This window comes from Coregonus lavaretus, assembly GCF_964263955.1.
Source record: "Coregonus lavaretus genome assembly, chromosome: 9".
NCBI lineage: Eukaryota > Metazoa > Chordata > Actinopteri > Salmoniformes > Salmonidae > Coregonus > Coregonus lavaretus.
The window spans coordinates 43,210,481-43,225,768 of NC_139996.1; the positions used below are offsets into that span (position 1 = coordinate 43,210,481).

A 15,288-nucleotide genomic window follows, 5' to 3' on the forward strand; every position below is an offset into this window, starting at 1 on the left:
GACCAGTACGAAAATGTATGCACTCACTACTGTATGTTGCTCTGGATAAGAGCGTCTACTAAAATGTAAAAGGAATGAACAGACCATTTTAGGTTTCACATAGAAATAAGTTGCATTTGCAAAGTATTTCAAGAAACTGGAAAACATATATGCCAGTATTTTTATGTTCCACAAGTATTATCCAATTAACTGTTTTGTACAGATAATTAACAGACTCAAGGTACAAATGCTGGTAAACACTTAAATACAAATACAATAAAGTAGTGCACTAGGCCTTTACTAGTCCTGTATGAGCTGACTGATATAGATGTAGCACTGGGCAAAAAAAAAAATCCAACATTGGTGTTTGCAGCACCCCACCCCCAAACTACTTCCCCCGGCTATGCAAGTAGTCTAATGGTTTGTGTTTAAAAGAAAATGTCATATTCATAAAAAAAAGTTACAAAGTGACTGTTGCAACTGAGTTACATGGAATTATCACTATTCATATTGAATTAATTAAATCAATAAATCAATGAATGCAGGCTATTTCCTTTAAAAAAAAAAGTAGGATCAACTCCCTTAAACAAGATAGAGCTCGTGCATTGTCATTGTCTATGGGAGGCGCACGATCTCATACACTTTCCCTCCTCTCGCCTACCGTTCATCTCCGAGTACTGCGAGTAGCATACGAACAGCCTCACCGGAGATACCGAAAAGAAAGGATTGAGGATAAACGGGAACCGGACAACACAACAACTCCCAGCATGAAACAAATGTGAAACCGTCACGCTTACCGGGAGTATCTTTCCCAAGAACCATACATTACCTTTTTATTGTCTCCACCAAGGTTTGTGAGGTTGGTGAAATATGGAAACGGCTGCTTCAAGAGGCTTATTGCTCGCTCAGCTCTTGCTCGTCTGTCAATTAGGTAAGAACTTGACATTTAATTTAGTTTTTCTCATTATTAATTATTATTATTATATTATGTCATTATATATTTTTAAAGCTTTTTTGTTGTTTTTTCACTTGATGGTTATTGTTGATTCTGCCAAGGTAGCCTACCTGTTTCTCTTGGAGAATGCAATGCGCGTGAAGTTCAGGTTCAAATGAACTCGGTTCGCTTCACTAGCCTGCTTTGTACACCTTCATTTTATGTTTCAAGGATTATTTTAGCTGATTTGATTTATAAACCTAAAGATAATAATCGCCTTTCGGTCTATTTCAATTCTCTCGAATGATTATGCACAATTGTTGTGCGTCTTTGGAGAAGTAGGCTCCATGTTGTTGAACATCATGTTGAAGTGGCAACATAATGCGGTTATAATGCAATGTAAGACTTGTTATAATCATGCATTACTGCTTTATAATGTCTTATTATCATATTATATCACATAATGAGAAAATACATAACGTATTGTAAGCCTTATTAAAATACAGTCGTATGCTTATATATAATTGGTATTACCAATATTTGTTGTGCAACCGTAGGACACAGACTATTGTCAGAAGAGCACAGAGGAACATCTATAGACTATCACTTGGGTGTAGCTAAGCACAGAAAGTTCAACATTCAACATTGTTTCTATGTTGTGGATGAAGGGGCCAAATGTAAAGAAGCCCATCAGAATGTGCATTCCCATTAATCGGGTGTCTGCCACGGCTGTCGAACTATGTTATTAGTAAGTAAAACGCTATTTTTTGGCAAGGGGGGCTAGTAGTGATTGGTTGAATGGTGCTACTGAAATGAATGGTATGGCAGTCTCAAGCTGCCTGAAAACTGGTGCTACTGCTACCCCAGCAAAAGCCATGCAGAGCCATTAACCAACTGCGTTTTAGGTCACATTCCACAACTGTATTTCGCTCCTGATATTCAACTAAAGCTATCCTGAAAAGTTCAAACAGATAGCCTTTGGTTATACTTTATTTGGTACTGTATGTAGCCTATAAATAATGTGTTATTGATGTGTTACAAGCACGTTTAATTGCACATATTTTAATAGTTATCTTGTTATTTTGACAGAATTAAAATAGGCCTATAAATGGGGTTGCTGTTCCAGCCACCATTGGTTACAGGACAATACAGGCAAATATTTGAATAAACTGATTATTTTACATATCCCCTCAGAACTGAGTGAAAGGAGTGTTTCCTTAATTAGCCCAGTTGGTCTCAGCCGTTCAGCGTCATTATGGCACACACATACAGTGCAAAAGTGTCAAGGAGGAGACTGATATGCTTGGTTTAATCTTTTGGGTGAGGCATTAGACAAAGATTTGAAAAAAGCTGGCTAAAGCTAGTTTGCTTAAGAGCTAGAAGCCTTTTGTGACAGGCCTTGTGAACTGGGATATCAAATGTGTTGGTACATGCTGAATGCTTTACCTCATGCACCCCACCGCCACCACTCCCCTCCTCTTCTCCCTTCTTTTTGCCCCTTTCAGTAGAGTGCTTTAAATGACGCTTTGATGAAACGTGGAGCACAAAGGAAGCGGTCGTTTGTTGGGAAGGCAGCATAGGGATTGATGGCAGAAAAAAGACACAAAGTGAATGAATGCAACGCAGACCCTGCACCATCTGTCTTCCCAATGTGGTTGGCTATAGATGGGGCATTTACACTGGGCATCACCCACATTGCCCCGCTCTCTCTCGGATGAGGAAGTCTCTGTGCCTGTTGTTTTGGAGCAGGGTGGTCGTGACTCGTGACAGATGGCAGTCATAGTTTGTCAGTCAGTCATTCAGGTGGATGGTTGGTTGGTGGGGTTCCAGATGCCATATCCTATGCTCATGCCTCTTGGAAGTCCACTTTAGAGGGGTGTGTCACAAGCTGTTGGTCCAATGCTTAATCCAGTTTCAGATGTAGCTTACTGGTATAATGAGGAAAGTGTCCTAGTTCATACCTTCAGATTGCCCCTGCAGCTGTTATCACACTGAGGAACACAATAAACGACACTTGCAGAGTACACAACACAAGAGTTTATTTGCATAGAGTTTATGTGCATAATCTGGAAAACAATTACTTTGTATGAGTCAAACATTGTCTACTTTAGTCTGAGTATGACTGTTGTTAACTGTGCAAAATCACACTTATTACCAACAGAAGTTGAAACTCAGCTTCTCAGCTCCTTTGATGCAAAGACAAATAGCGTTTTCTCTATGCCACCTCTCCATTGTTCTTTCTGCCCCCTCTCTACTCTTTCTTCTCATTTCCCCTCCTACCTTCTCCCATCCTTCTTTCTCCTCTCCCTCTTTCTCTGAGGGAGCTGCGGGACACCCTACCCAGAGCAGCTTGGCACACTGGTCCTCTTTGCCACCCCTGCATGGTTGCTGGTAAAAAGCAGAGCAGATTTCCAATCGGTGGCAGGAGGGGTATTTGATGACCAGATTAGTCGGTATTAGGCTCAACGGCATTCACTCAAGTTTGCACAGGGGCCACACTGAATCCTCTGAGTCACCCCTCTTTCTCTCCCCGGCCATGGCTGAATAGGACTGGGGTTACGTGGGGGTACAGCCCAGCCAAGCCACCATAGCGGAGCCCAGGACACAGGTTCTCCTCCATATCCTCCGTCTTCCCAAGGCCTCCCCCGTGAATTATGCTGTCAGAAGAGAGATTTGTTTTGTGTAGGTGGGGGAGAAGCTGGCAGAGGGCAACGGTGACACAGCGAGGGGGGACCATTGTAAGCGTGACGCTAGATGGAGCACCAATTTGTCCCAGAGGCAGTGGTGGCGCTTGAGCAGGAGGATCTCATGCTGCGAGACTGGGGGGGGGAAGTGTGAGAGCGCAGCGTGTTGCGACCGTCACAACGCTCTGGCTCCCAGGCTCCCCCTCCTTGACACCTCAGCGGTGCCCCCAAGCTAGGAGAGCGATGGAGTTTAGGCTTCAACCGCACTTTTAATTTCATTGCTTTGTTCCAGACCTTTCCCCTTTTCATGCTTACTCTCACTGTCTTTATCTCACACTTTCACATGCATTCTTCTCTCCTCCTTTTTGTCCCATATATTTGTTAAACTATTTCTCTCCCTCATCATCGTCAATCTGTGATTTTCTCCTCCTCTCATCATTTTGTCCTTCCTGTCTCATTCTCCTCTCACTCCCCCAATCTCACCCCCCGTTTGTCCTCTTCTTGTCTCCCTCCCACCATCTCTACCCTCTACCTATTCTCCTTCTCCTCGTTTGTCTCATAAACAGCCAGGTTCTGCTGGTGTCCCCCTGGCGTTCTGCCAGCCGGGTCCTCGATGACCACCACTGGCTGCTTAATGGATGACAGGGCAGATCCGGGTGGCCCATCTTGCAACTGAAAGAGGGCTTCTCACACCGGGGCCATTGGGGAGAACAAGAGGAGTCCCATAGAGTGGCTGGTAGAGAGCCATTGATTTCTCCCCCTCTTCTTCTCTTCAGCTGCCTGTTAGTGTGTGGTCTCTTAATTGTCCTGTATATCGATGGCTCTTGTCCTGACACTGAATACAAATCCCAAAGTTACTAAGATAAAGGCCAGCGAGCTTGTGGGAACAACACTGTTGGTCAAGGTGCATTTTGCTTGGGGGGATTGGGGGTGTATCCCCCCTTCTCTTTTTTAATCTTCCTTTTAGTTCTAATTCTCAATGGGACACAAGTAATGGAATTTGTAGATGTGTTGGGACTTAAATGACTGTACATACCAGTCCCGAAAAGGCTCATGCTCTTTCATGTACATTAACTGTACTCCTGAGTGGCGCAGTGGTCTAAGGCACTGCATCGCAGTGCTAATTGTGCCACTAGAGATCCTGGTTCGAATCCAGGCTCTGTCGCAGCCGGCCGCGACCGGGAGACTCATGGGCGGCGCACAATTGGCCCAGCGTCGTCCAGGGTAGGGGAGGGAATGGCCGGCAGGGATGTAGCTCAGTTGATAGAGAATGGCGTTTGCAACGCCAGGGTTGTGGGTTCGATTCCCACGGGGGGCCAGTATAAAAAAAAAAATGTATTCACTAACTGTAAGTCGCTCTGGATAAGAGCGTCTGCTAAATGACTTAAATGTAAATGTAATTGCTTACAGGAGTAACATTTTGACAGGATGGTAACGAATCGTTTTGCAACAAAGTTGAAATTTGCATAGAATGCAGTCTGGGCACTGACAGAATTCATAATGTGAACAATTAAAAAACCTGTGTAGCATGACATGCCTGTGTAGTTATGCAAATAACTGGGACTTTGAACAATTTAAGAATCTTTTGGCAGTGCTAAGCGTAAGACTGTACGGGCAGATATTTTACTCAAGCCGAGCTTCAAGTTGGTCAAGTGTTTGACAGTATTTATTTGTAGGCCGTGGCTGTGAATACAGAGTTTTCAGCTCCACCCCGTCCCTTTGGAAATCAAATCAAATCAAATGTATTCATAAAGCCCTTTTAACATCAGCAGATGTCACAAAGTGTTATACAGAAACCCAGCCTAAAACCCCAAACAGCAAGCAATGCAGATGTAGAAGCACGGTGGCTAGGAAAAACTCCCTAGAAAGGCAGGAACCTAGGAAGAAACCTAGAGAGGAACCAGACTCTGAGGGGTGGCCAGTCCTCTTCTGGCTGTGCCGAGTGGAGATTATAAGAGTACATGGCCATTGATGACCAGCAGGGATTAAATAATAATCACAGTGGTTGTAGAGGGTGCAACAGGTCAGCACCTCAGGAGTAAGTGTCAGTTGGCTTTTCATAGCCGAGCATTCAGAGATCGAGGTAGCAGGTGCGGTAGAGAGAGAGGGGGAGGGCGGGAGAAAAAGGGTCGAAAACAGCAGGTCCGGGACAAGGTAGTACGTCCGGTGAATAGGTCAGGGTTCCATAGCCGCAGGCAGAACATTTGAAACTGGAGCAGCAGCATGACAAGGTAGCATGTCTGGTGAACAGGTCAGGGTTCCATAGCCACAGGCAAAACAGCAGAAACTGGAGCAGCAGCACGACCAGGTGGACTGGGGACAGCCAGGAGTCATCAGGCCAGGTAGTCCTGAGGCATGGTCCTAGAGAGAGAGAAAGAGATAGAGAGAGAGACAGCGTACTTACAGTGGGGAAAAAAAGTATTTAGTCAGCCACCAATTGTGCAAGTTCTCCCACTTAAAAAGATGAGAGAGGCCTGTCATTTTCATCATAGGTACACGTCAACTATGACAGACAAATTGAGAAAAAGAAATCCAGAAAATCACATTGTAGGATTTTTAATGAATTTATTTGCAAATTATGGTGGAAAATAAGTATTTGGTCACCTACAAACAAGCAAGATTCCTGGCTCTCACAGACTTGTAACTTCTTCTTTAAGAGGCTGCTCTGTCCTCCACTCATTACCTGTATTAATGGCACCTGTTTGAACTTGTTATCAGTATAAAAGACACATGTCCACAACCTCAAACAGTCACACTCCAAACTCCACTATGGCCAAGACCAAAGAGCTGTCAAAGGACACCAGAAACAAAATTCTAGACCTGCACCAGGCTGGGAAGACTGAATCTGCAATAGGTAAGCAGCTTGGTTTGAAGAAATCAACTGTGGGAGCAATTATTAGGAAATGGAAGACATACAAGACCACTGATAATCTCCCTCGATCTGGGGCTCCACGCAAGATCTCACCCCGTGGGGTCAAAATGATCACAAGAACGGTGAGCAAAAATCCCAGAACCACACGGGGGGACCTAGTGAATGACCTGCAGAGAGCTGGGACCAAAGTAACAAAGCCTACCATCAGTAACGCACTACGCAGTGCCAGACGTGTCCCCCTGCTTAAGCCAGTACATGTCCAGGCCCGTCTGAAGTTTGCTAGAGTGCATTTGGATGATCCAGAAGAGGATTGGGAGAATGTCATATGGTCAGATGAAACCAAAATATAACTTTTTGGTAAAAACTCAACTCGTCGTGTTTGGAGGACAAAGAATGCTGAGTTGCATCCAAAGAACACCATACCTACTGTGAAGCATGGGGGTGGAAACATCATGCTTTGGGGCTGTTTTTCTGCAAAGGGACCAGGACGACTGATCCGTGTAAAGGAAAGAATGAATGGGGCCATGTATCGTGAGATTTTTAGTGAAAACCTCCTTCCATCAGCAAGGGCATTGAAGATGAAACGTGGCTGGGTCTTTCAGCATGACAATGATCCCAAACACACCGCCCGGGCAACGAAGGAGTGGCTTCGTAAGAAGCATTTCAAGGTCCTGGAGTGGCCTAGCCAGTCTCCAGATCTCAACCCCATAGAAAATCTTTGGAGGGAGTTGAAAGTCCGTGTTGCCCAGCGACAGCCCCAAAACATCACTGCTCTAGAGGAGATCTGCATGGAGGAATGGGCCAAAATACCAGCAACAGTGTGTGAAAACCTTGTGAAGACTTACAGAAAATGTTTGACCTGTGTCATTGCCAACAAAGGGTATATAACAAAGTATTGAAAAACTTTTGTTATTGACCAAATACTTATTTTCCACCATAATTTGCAAATAAATTCATTAAAAATCCTACAATGTGATTTTCTGGATTTTTTTTCTTCATTTTGTCTGTCATAGTTGACGTGTACCTATGATGAAAATTACAGGCCTCTCTCATCTTTTTAAGTGGGAGAACTTGCACAATTGGTGGCTGACTAAATACTTTTTTTCCCCCACTGTATGTTCACATAGGACACCAGATAAGAGAGGAGAATTTCACCAGATAGGACAGACTGACCCTAGCCCCCTGGCACATAGACTATTGCAGCATAGATACTGTAGGCTGAGACAGGGGGGGTCGGGGGACACTGTGGCCCTGTCCGACGATACCCCCGGACAGGGCCAACCAGGCAGGATATAACCCCACCCACTTTGCCAATGCACAGCCCCCACACCACTATAGGGATATCAACAGACAACAAACTTACTACCCTGAGACAAGGCTGAGTAGAGCCCACAAAGTTCTCCTCCACCGCACGAGCCCGAGGGGGCGCATGACCGGACAAGAAGATCACGTCAGTGACTGAATCCACTCAAGTCAAGTATAGTGAAAAAAGCCTGGCACGATGTGACGCACTCCTCCTAGGGACGGCATGGAAGAGCACTAGTAATCCGTAATAGGGTCAGAGGCAGAGAATCCCAGTGGAGAGAGGGGAGCCAGCCAAGCAGAGACAGCAAGGGCGGTTTGTCACTCCAGTGCCTTGCCGTTCACCTTCGCACCCCGGGGCCAGACTACACTCAATCTTAGGACCTACTGAAGAGATGAGATGAGTCTTCAGTAAAGACTTAAAGATCGAGACTGAGTCTGCGTCTCTAACATGGATAGGCAGACCATTCCATAACAATGGAGCTCTATAGGAGAAAGCCCTGCCTCCAGCAGTTTTCTGGAGAAATTCTAAGGACAATAAGCAAGCCTGCGTCTTGTGACCGTAGCGTACGTGTAGGTATGGATGGCAGGACCATATCGGATAGATGGGTAGGAGCAAGTCCATGTAATGCTTTGTAGGTTAGCAGTAAAACCTTGAAATCAGCCCTAGCCTTAACAGGAAGCCAGTGTAGAGAGACTAGTACTGGAGTAATATGATAATGTTTTTTGGTTCTAGTCAAGATTCTAGCAGCCGTATTTAGCACTAAATGAAGTTTATTTAGTGCTTTATCCGGGTAGCCGGAGAGTAGAGTATTGCAGTAGTCTAATCTAGAAGTGACAAAAGCATGGATTAGCTTTCTGCATAATTTTTGACAAAAAATTTCAGATTTGGGAAAGAAGCTGCTGTTGAAATATACTTTATATGTTCGTCAAAAGAGAGATCAGGGTCCAGAGTAACACAAAGGTCCTTCACAGTTTTATTTGAGATGACTGTACAACCATTTACATTTAAGTCATTTAGCAGACGCTCTTATCCAGAGCGACTTACAAATTGGTGCATTCAATTTAGAATTGGTGCATTCAACTTAGAATTGGTGCATTCAAACCATCAATATTAATTGTCAGATCAAACAGCAGATATTTTTGGGCTTCACCATGTTTCATCGAAATGTGTCATCCGCATAGCAGTGAAAGTTGACATTGCGTTTCCGAATGACATCACCAAGAGGTAGAATATGTAGTGAAAACAATAGTGGTCCTAAAATGGAACCTTGAGGATCACCAAAACTTACAATTGGTTTGTCAGAGGACAAACCATCCACAGAGACTAACTGATATCTTTCCGACAGATAAAATCTAAACCAGGCAAGAGCTTGTCCGTGTAGACCAATTAGGGTTTCCAATCTCCAAAAGAATGTGGTGATCGATGGTGTCAAAAGCGGTATTAAGGTCTAGGAGTACGAGGACAGATGCAGAGCCTTGGTCTGACGCCATTTACCACCTTCAGGAGTGCAGTCTCAGTACTATGAAGGGGTCTAAAACCAGACTGGAGCGTTTTGTATACATTATTTGTCTTCAGGAAGGCAGTGAGTTGCTGTGCAACAGCTTTTCCCAACAGGAATCAGGAGAGGCTTTATAACTGCCATTTTTTGTGAGTTTGTTACACATCCGGAGGATACAGTGCCATTTATTATGTTCAACATAGGAGGACCAAGCACAGGAAGTAGATCTTTCAGTAGTTTAGTTGGAATAGGGTCCAGTTGGCAGCTGGAAGGTTTAGAGGCCATGAATATTTGTGTGTATGTGTCAAGAGATACATTATTAAAAAACGTAAGTGTCTCAATTGATCCTAGGTCCTGGCAGTTCTGTGCAGACTCAGGACAACTGAGATTTGGAGAAATACGTAGATTCAAAGAGGAGTCCGTAATTTGCTTTCTAATGATCATGATCCTTTCGTCGAAGAAGTTCATGAATTCATCACTGCTGAAGTGAAGGCCATCCTCTCTTGGGGAATGCTGCTTTTTAATTAGCTTTGCGACAGTATCAAAAATACATTTTTGATTTTTTTTATTGTCCTCAATTAGGTTGGAAAAGTAGGCTGATCGAGCAGCAGTGTGGGCTCTTCGATATTGCACAGTACTGTCTTTCAAAGCTATTCGGAAGACTTCCAGTTTGGAGGAGCGCCATTTCTGTTCCAATTTTCTGGAAGCTTGCTTCAGGGCTCTGGTATTTTCTGTATACTAGGGAGCTACACTGAACAAAAATATAAACGCAACATGAAAAGTGTTGGTCCTATGTTTCATGAGCTGAAATAAAAGATCCCAGAAATGTTCATCAGCATAATCATTACACAGGTGCACCTTGAACTGGGGACAATAAAAGGCCACGCTTTCCATGTGAATATTGAAGTCACCAAAAGTTTGAATATTATCTGCCATGACTACAAGGTCCGATACGAACTCAGTGAGGAACGCTGTATACGGCCCAGGAGGCCTGTAAACAGTAGCGATAAAAAGTGATGGAGTAGGCTGCATATATTTAATGACTAGAAGCTCAAAATACGAAAACGCAATCATTTATTGTTTTTATTTTTGTTGAATTTGCTGTTGTAAATGTTAGCAACACCTCCGCCTTTGTGAGATGCGCAGGGGATATGGTCACTAGTGTAACCAGGAGGAGAGGCCTCATTTAACACAGTAAATTCATCAGGCTTGAGCCATGTTTCAGTCAGGACAATCACATCAAGGTTATGATCAGTGATTAGTTCATCGACTATGACTGTCTTGGAAGTGAGGGATCTAACATTAAGTAGTCCTATTTTGAGATGTAAGATATTATCACAATCTCTTTCAATAATGACAGGAATGGAGGAGGTCTTTATTCCAGTGAGATTGCTAAGGCGAACACCGCCGTGTTTAGTTTTGCCCGACCTACATCAAGGCACAGACACGGGTCTCAATGGGGAAAGCAGAGCTGACTATACTGACTATGCTAGTGGCAGACTCCACTAAGCTGGCAGGCTGGCTAACAGCCTGCTGCCTAGCCTCCACCGTATCTCATTGTGGAGCTAGCGGAGTTAGAGCCCCGTAGTTTTGAGAAACCTCTTTCTCAAAGCTACGGATCTGGAATACATTCTGCGTATGTATTATTTTACGCACAATTTTTTTCTACGTACAGATATAGGATCTTAATTTAATCACCCTGTTGCAGGAGAACTTTCCTGCAATGGAGGAAATTTAAAACTTGTAGTGTTTTTGAAATTTCAGACTTGATTTTCCCTTACGAAAAATGTATCAACCCCTACAAAAATGTCCATTAATTATAATCCACATAATAATTGTTACTGTGGGATTATTTTCCTGCTGTAGCAAACTGGCTCAAATGGGCAGCAGCTACGTAAAAAATCCTGCTCAAAACCAATATAATTATTTACACACCACCACCAATGGAGGAGATCCGAGACCTCAGTGCTGATTGTGCTGTCTTCATTAAAACATGTCCCCTCATGGTTAGCCTGCAAGTATTTCAATGTTGGCATCATATTTATAGGACCACTACTGTACTAGAACAAAATGAGTAAAGTATCTTACTCTGTACCCCACCATGATTCCCAAATTTGCTGATTGGCAGACTAGCACAGTCTTTGGTGGAGGGTGGCAGCTGGCCCCAGCTGGTGGTGGACACTAGACAGCGGGTGGCCAATACTAATACTCCCATCAGGGGTCCGGAGCCATGTCTGGGTACATGTGGAGAGACCAATCTGTGCTGCAGCCCCGTATTGAAGGAGGTTAATGACAGACATGTCATGCCCATTGAAATAGAACTTTCATCCTCTGTGACAGAAATGTATTGGTAATGAATGATACCACTCAAAAGTAGGCCATCAGTGGAACCTCAGAAAGCTTTGGCGAATGACACCTCTGGTTACTGAGAAATCACACCTGAAAAGAAAAGACTATCAGAGACAAAAAGTTGGTTGTCTGCACTAGAGATCTTCACAGATCCACCTGTACCCGAATTCCCGAGACCCGATCCGGGACCCGAGTGGGTCTGGATCCAGAATTCAAAATAATGTCACAGGTCTGGGTCGGATCTGATATGATTGTCACAGGTCTCGGATATGTGTAATTATAACTGACTTGTCCAGAAGGACCCTACAGATCCGAACGCGACTGCTGCAGTAAAGAGAGAGAGAGAAATTGTATCATTTATGCTGCTGCTCTTTGCTTTTCACGAGAGTGGAGCGTGTAGCTTGTTGTTGTTGTTGGCCAATCATAAGTCATAAAAGCGGCAATAGGTACAGTCATAGAGATATCTAATCAACGGAAGATGGTGGAATGACGGAATTAAAAGTTAAAGGAGAAGGATAGGCTACAACGACTAAGAGCCAACAGGTAGGCTGCTACTTAATATTCTGAATGGAGTTGTTGTAACTGTAACTGTATTTGTAACTATAGGCAGTGCTTGACTTGGGCAGGAGGTCACTGGAGCTGAGTACTGGCACCTCAAATGTTCTACTGCTAGAGCTCCTGTTCCTCTTATAGAATATTAGCTCAAAAGTATTGTGGAGCTGCACTGTAGCCTCAATTAGCCTAGCTAGCTAAAGTTAACTAGCTTCTCCCGGTTTGATGCAGTCAAGACAGGTACAACGTAATCATATTTGATGATAAATAACCTAGCTATGGCAGCTATTAGTCTTCTATAGCGCGAGTCGGCTTGGTTGGTTTCTATCTCTAGTCTCTTCCTCCCTGCTCCCGTCACTCGCTCACAGTACGGCCCCTCCCCCTTCTAGAGCTGCCCCTCTCTCCCTCCTCTCGTGCTTTATCAGCTCTGGTTAATAAAGTAGCTTAAAAAATTACTTTGCTGCTTTCCTCACTCAGATCGTTTCTGTATCCGACTTGGTCTATACGGAACAGGTCTAGTTGTCCTCGGTGTTCCTTCGGAACGGGTCTCTATATATAAATACAAATATTATGCATATCGGGTCCGGGTGAGAAAGCCCCAGGTCCATTTCGGAACGGGTCAAACTTTTTGGACCCATGAAGACCTCTAGTCTACACCTTATAAAGTGGGTCAGGGTCAATCAAGGACAAAGCCTATCCAAAGACATATCCATGTCCCTCTGCTGCTCCGTCATTGTAATGGCCCTGCTACACTACAGCCATCGGGCATCCGGCATTGAGTAAATGCTTCCTTTGAAATCAATGAAAGCTGCTATACTGCCCGTGTTGCGTCGTGTCCAATGACATCGTCCAAGCTCAAGAATCGCAGAGGTTCAATTCTCAATGGGTGACTTGTGAATGGAAATAATACAAATAAAAAACGATTTTGGTTGGTTTCTGTGTAGCAGGTAGAACGTCACATTGACGGCACATTGATGGCTGAAGTGTAAGTCTTCCCCCATCCCTGAGCCCCTCCATTTTCAATTAGCGTATCACTCAAAATGGCTACAGGCGTAGATCCCACAGGCCACCATGGAAATACTGGGTGATTGTTAATGAGTTGGTAATTTTTCTCACCTGACCTTGATGGATGGTCAAGGGACAGACACAGTGGATTAATCTACATGAAAAGCAATTAGTGCGTAGGCTAACCCCTGAGCCCTGCTTAGTGGTTCCTACTGAGCTCCTTCAGGCTAGTGGTTTATGATATTGTGTCATCTTCTTTATGTGACCCTGCTGACAATGAAAAATGTGGGAGGACTTTTGTTCCTTAGAGATGTTCCAATACAAGAATCCTTGAGCTTTATGACATAAAAATAAAATGCTACTAGCTCATAAAGACGGATATTGCGCAAAGACTAAAGGATCACTCACTACTGAGAAATATGGTTGTGTTGGAGGCCAGAGAGAGGGTTCAGAGAGATTAAAGAGGATGAGTTGGCCCAGAGCTTGGAAGAGCAAGCAGCATGTTGTAGCACTGTGATATCCTCTCTGGTCTATTGGTCATCCGTGTCGGTCCATGTTTCCACCGTCAGGGTACAAGGAGAAATGGTGTTTCTGGGAAGTATAGCACAGTCACGCTCGGATGAGGTTGACTGCGTCCGGCTGTGCAACCTCTTGTGTCCGCATGTTCAGTGGAAGGTAGGGAACTCAATGGGAGTGCTGTAGTTTCCCTTCAAAGCCTTTGTGTCAGTTGTCAGTTTCTTCAATTGTCACTGCTTATAATAACACAACTCAGAGAAGGAAACATGAATTGCTCTTAGTGAGAGCATTTATTTGAATTTCTATTTCTGGTATTTCTTTGAGAGCATTTATATTATCATATTTGCATCATAGTTTTAGCAATCACTATTCATCCTATGATCAGGTGCTTCCTTGAACTTAACCATAAAATATATTTATCCTTCCCTCCTATAACAAAATCCAATCAGCTTATTAGAAATACCATGAAAGCAAGCAGTGGAGGGGAGTCCCCCTACTACCATTCACACACCGTCCCAGCCACCCACACTCCCGGGACAATCTGGAGACAACGTTGGCAGAAGATGCACCCGTCCGGCTCAGATGTGGTTTAGTTGCTCTTCTATGTCTGTTGTCCCCTTTTTTTGGAAAACGTTGGTCAGGCTCCATGGGACCAATTAGATTAGGTCCATGTCTAGACGAGTCCATGCCAAAACAGCCTCACCAGGCTTCATGATCAGAACAAATCCTTTATGCATGTGGAAATCTGGTTAAAACGATTTGCCACAGTTGCCAAAAGCATCTCTTCTGTGGAGTAGGACAGCCTCATCAACTCTGTCATGGGTTCCGGTGGAATTGGGAAGAGAGTGTCTGTCTTGTCAACTGCTTTTTATAGAGGCAACTGTGTGTGTGCATGTGTGTGTGTGTGTGCGTGTTTGTGTGTGTTGGGGAAACATATTTAATTTCATTGAACATCAATGACGTCCCCCCCCCCCACTAATTTACTTAGCTGTATGCTTAGTGTGCTTAGCTTTCAACTCCTATATAAGTCTTCGTCACAGGCATGTTACTTTGTGAATAATGACAGGAGTCCAGTCTTCTATCTTATGCTATTCGAATCCGTGAGGACAGAGATGGTACAGATTGATGACTGTATTCAGGATAGAATGTTTATGTAAGGGTTGGCATCTATCCTGCATTTCATCAAACACACACACGTACACACACACACAGATTTCATCTCCCAAGCCAGACAACTGAGGCTATCATGTTCAACACTCTCCTTGTATTGCGATACCGTCAATAAATGGGACAGTGTAAAGAATCAGGAAGATTGTGTAACCGCCCTCTGTGCCTCCTAACAAGCATGATCTCGACCTTTTCCATAACAATGATGACAAATTGGCCTAGAAGCTGTCATTACTCATGTTCCCTTCATTTTTAATGAAGTGACAGACAGCTAATCAAGTTGACTGGACAGGAACATGAAAGTTGGTAGCTCTAATTGGTGAGAGCTTCAAGGTGTGGGGACAGGGAACAATCAGAGAATGGTGTGTGTGAATACTTTCATTATTGGCACAGAGTACCATATGGAGACCGAATGCACACCGTTGT

General features: G+C 43.9%; 1 protein-coding gene across 1 annotated transcript in view; it reads left to right on the forward strand.

The window, feature by feature from the left end:
* Positions 1-599: 599 nt before the first annotated feature.
* The window catches only part of LOC311135227 (receptor-type tyrosine-protein phosphatase zeta-like), a 69,025-nt gene continuing 54,336 nt past the window's right edge, over positions 600-15,288 (forward strand). Inside the window, exon 1 of the mRNA XM_084169166.1 lies at positions 600-910. Coding sequence (XP_084025292.1) covers positions 850-910 — 61 coding nt within the window. The 5' untranslated portion in view covers positions 600-849. The remainder of the gene's footprint in view (positions 911-15,288) is intronic.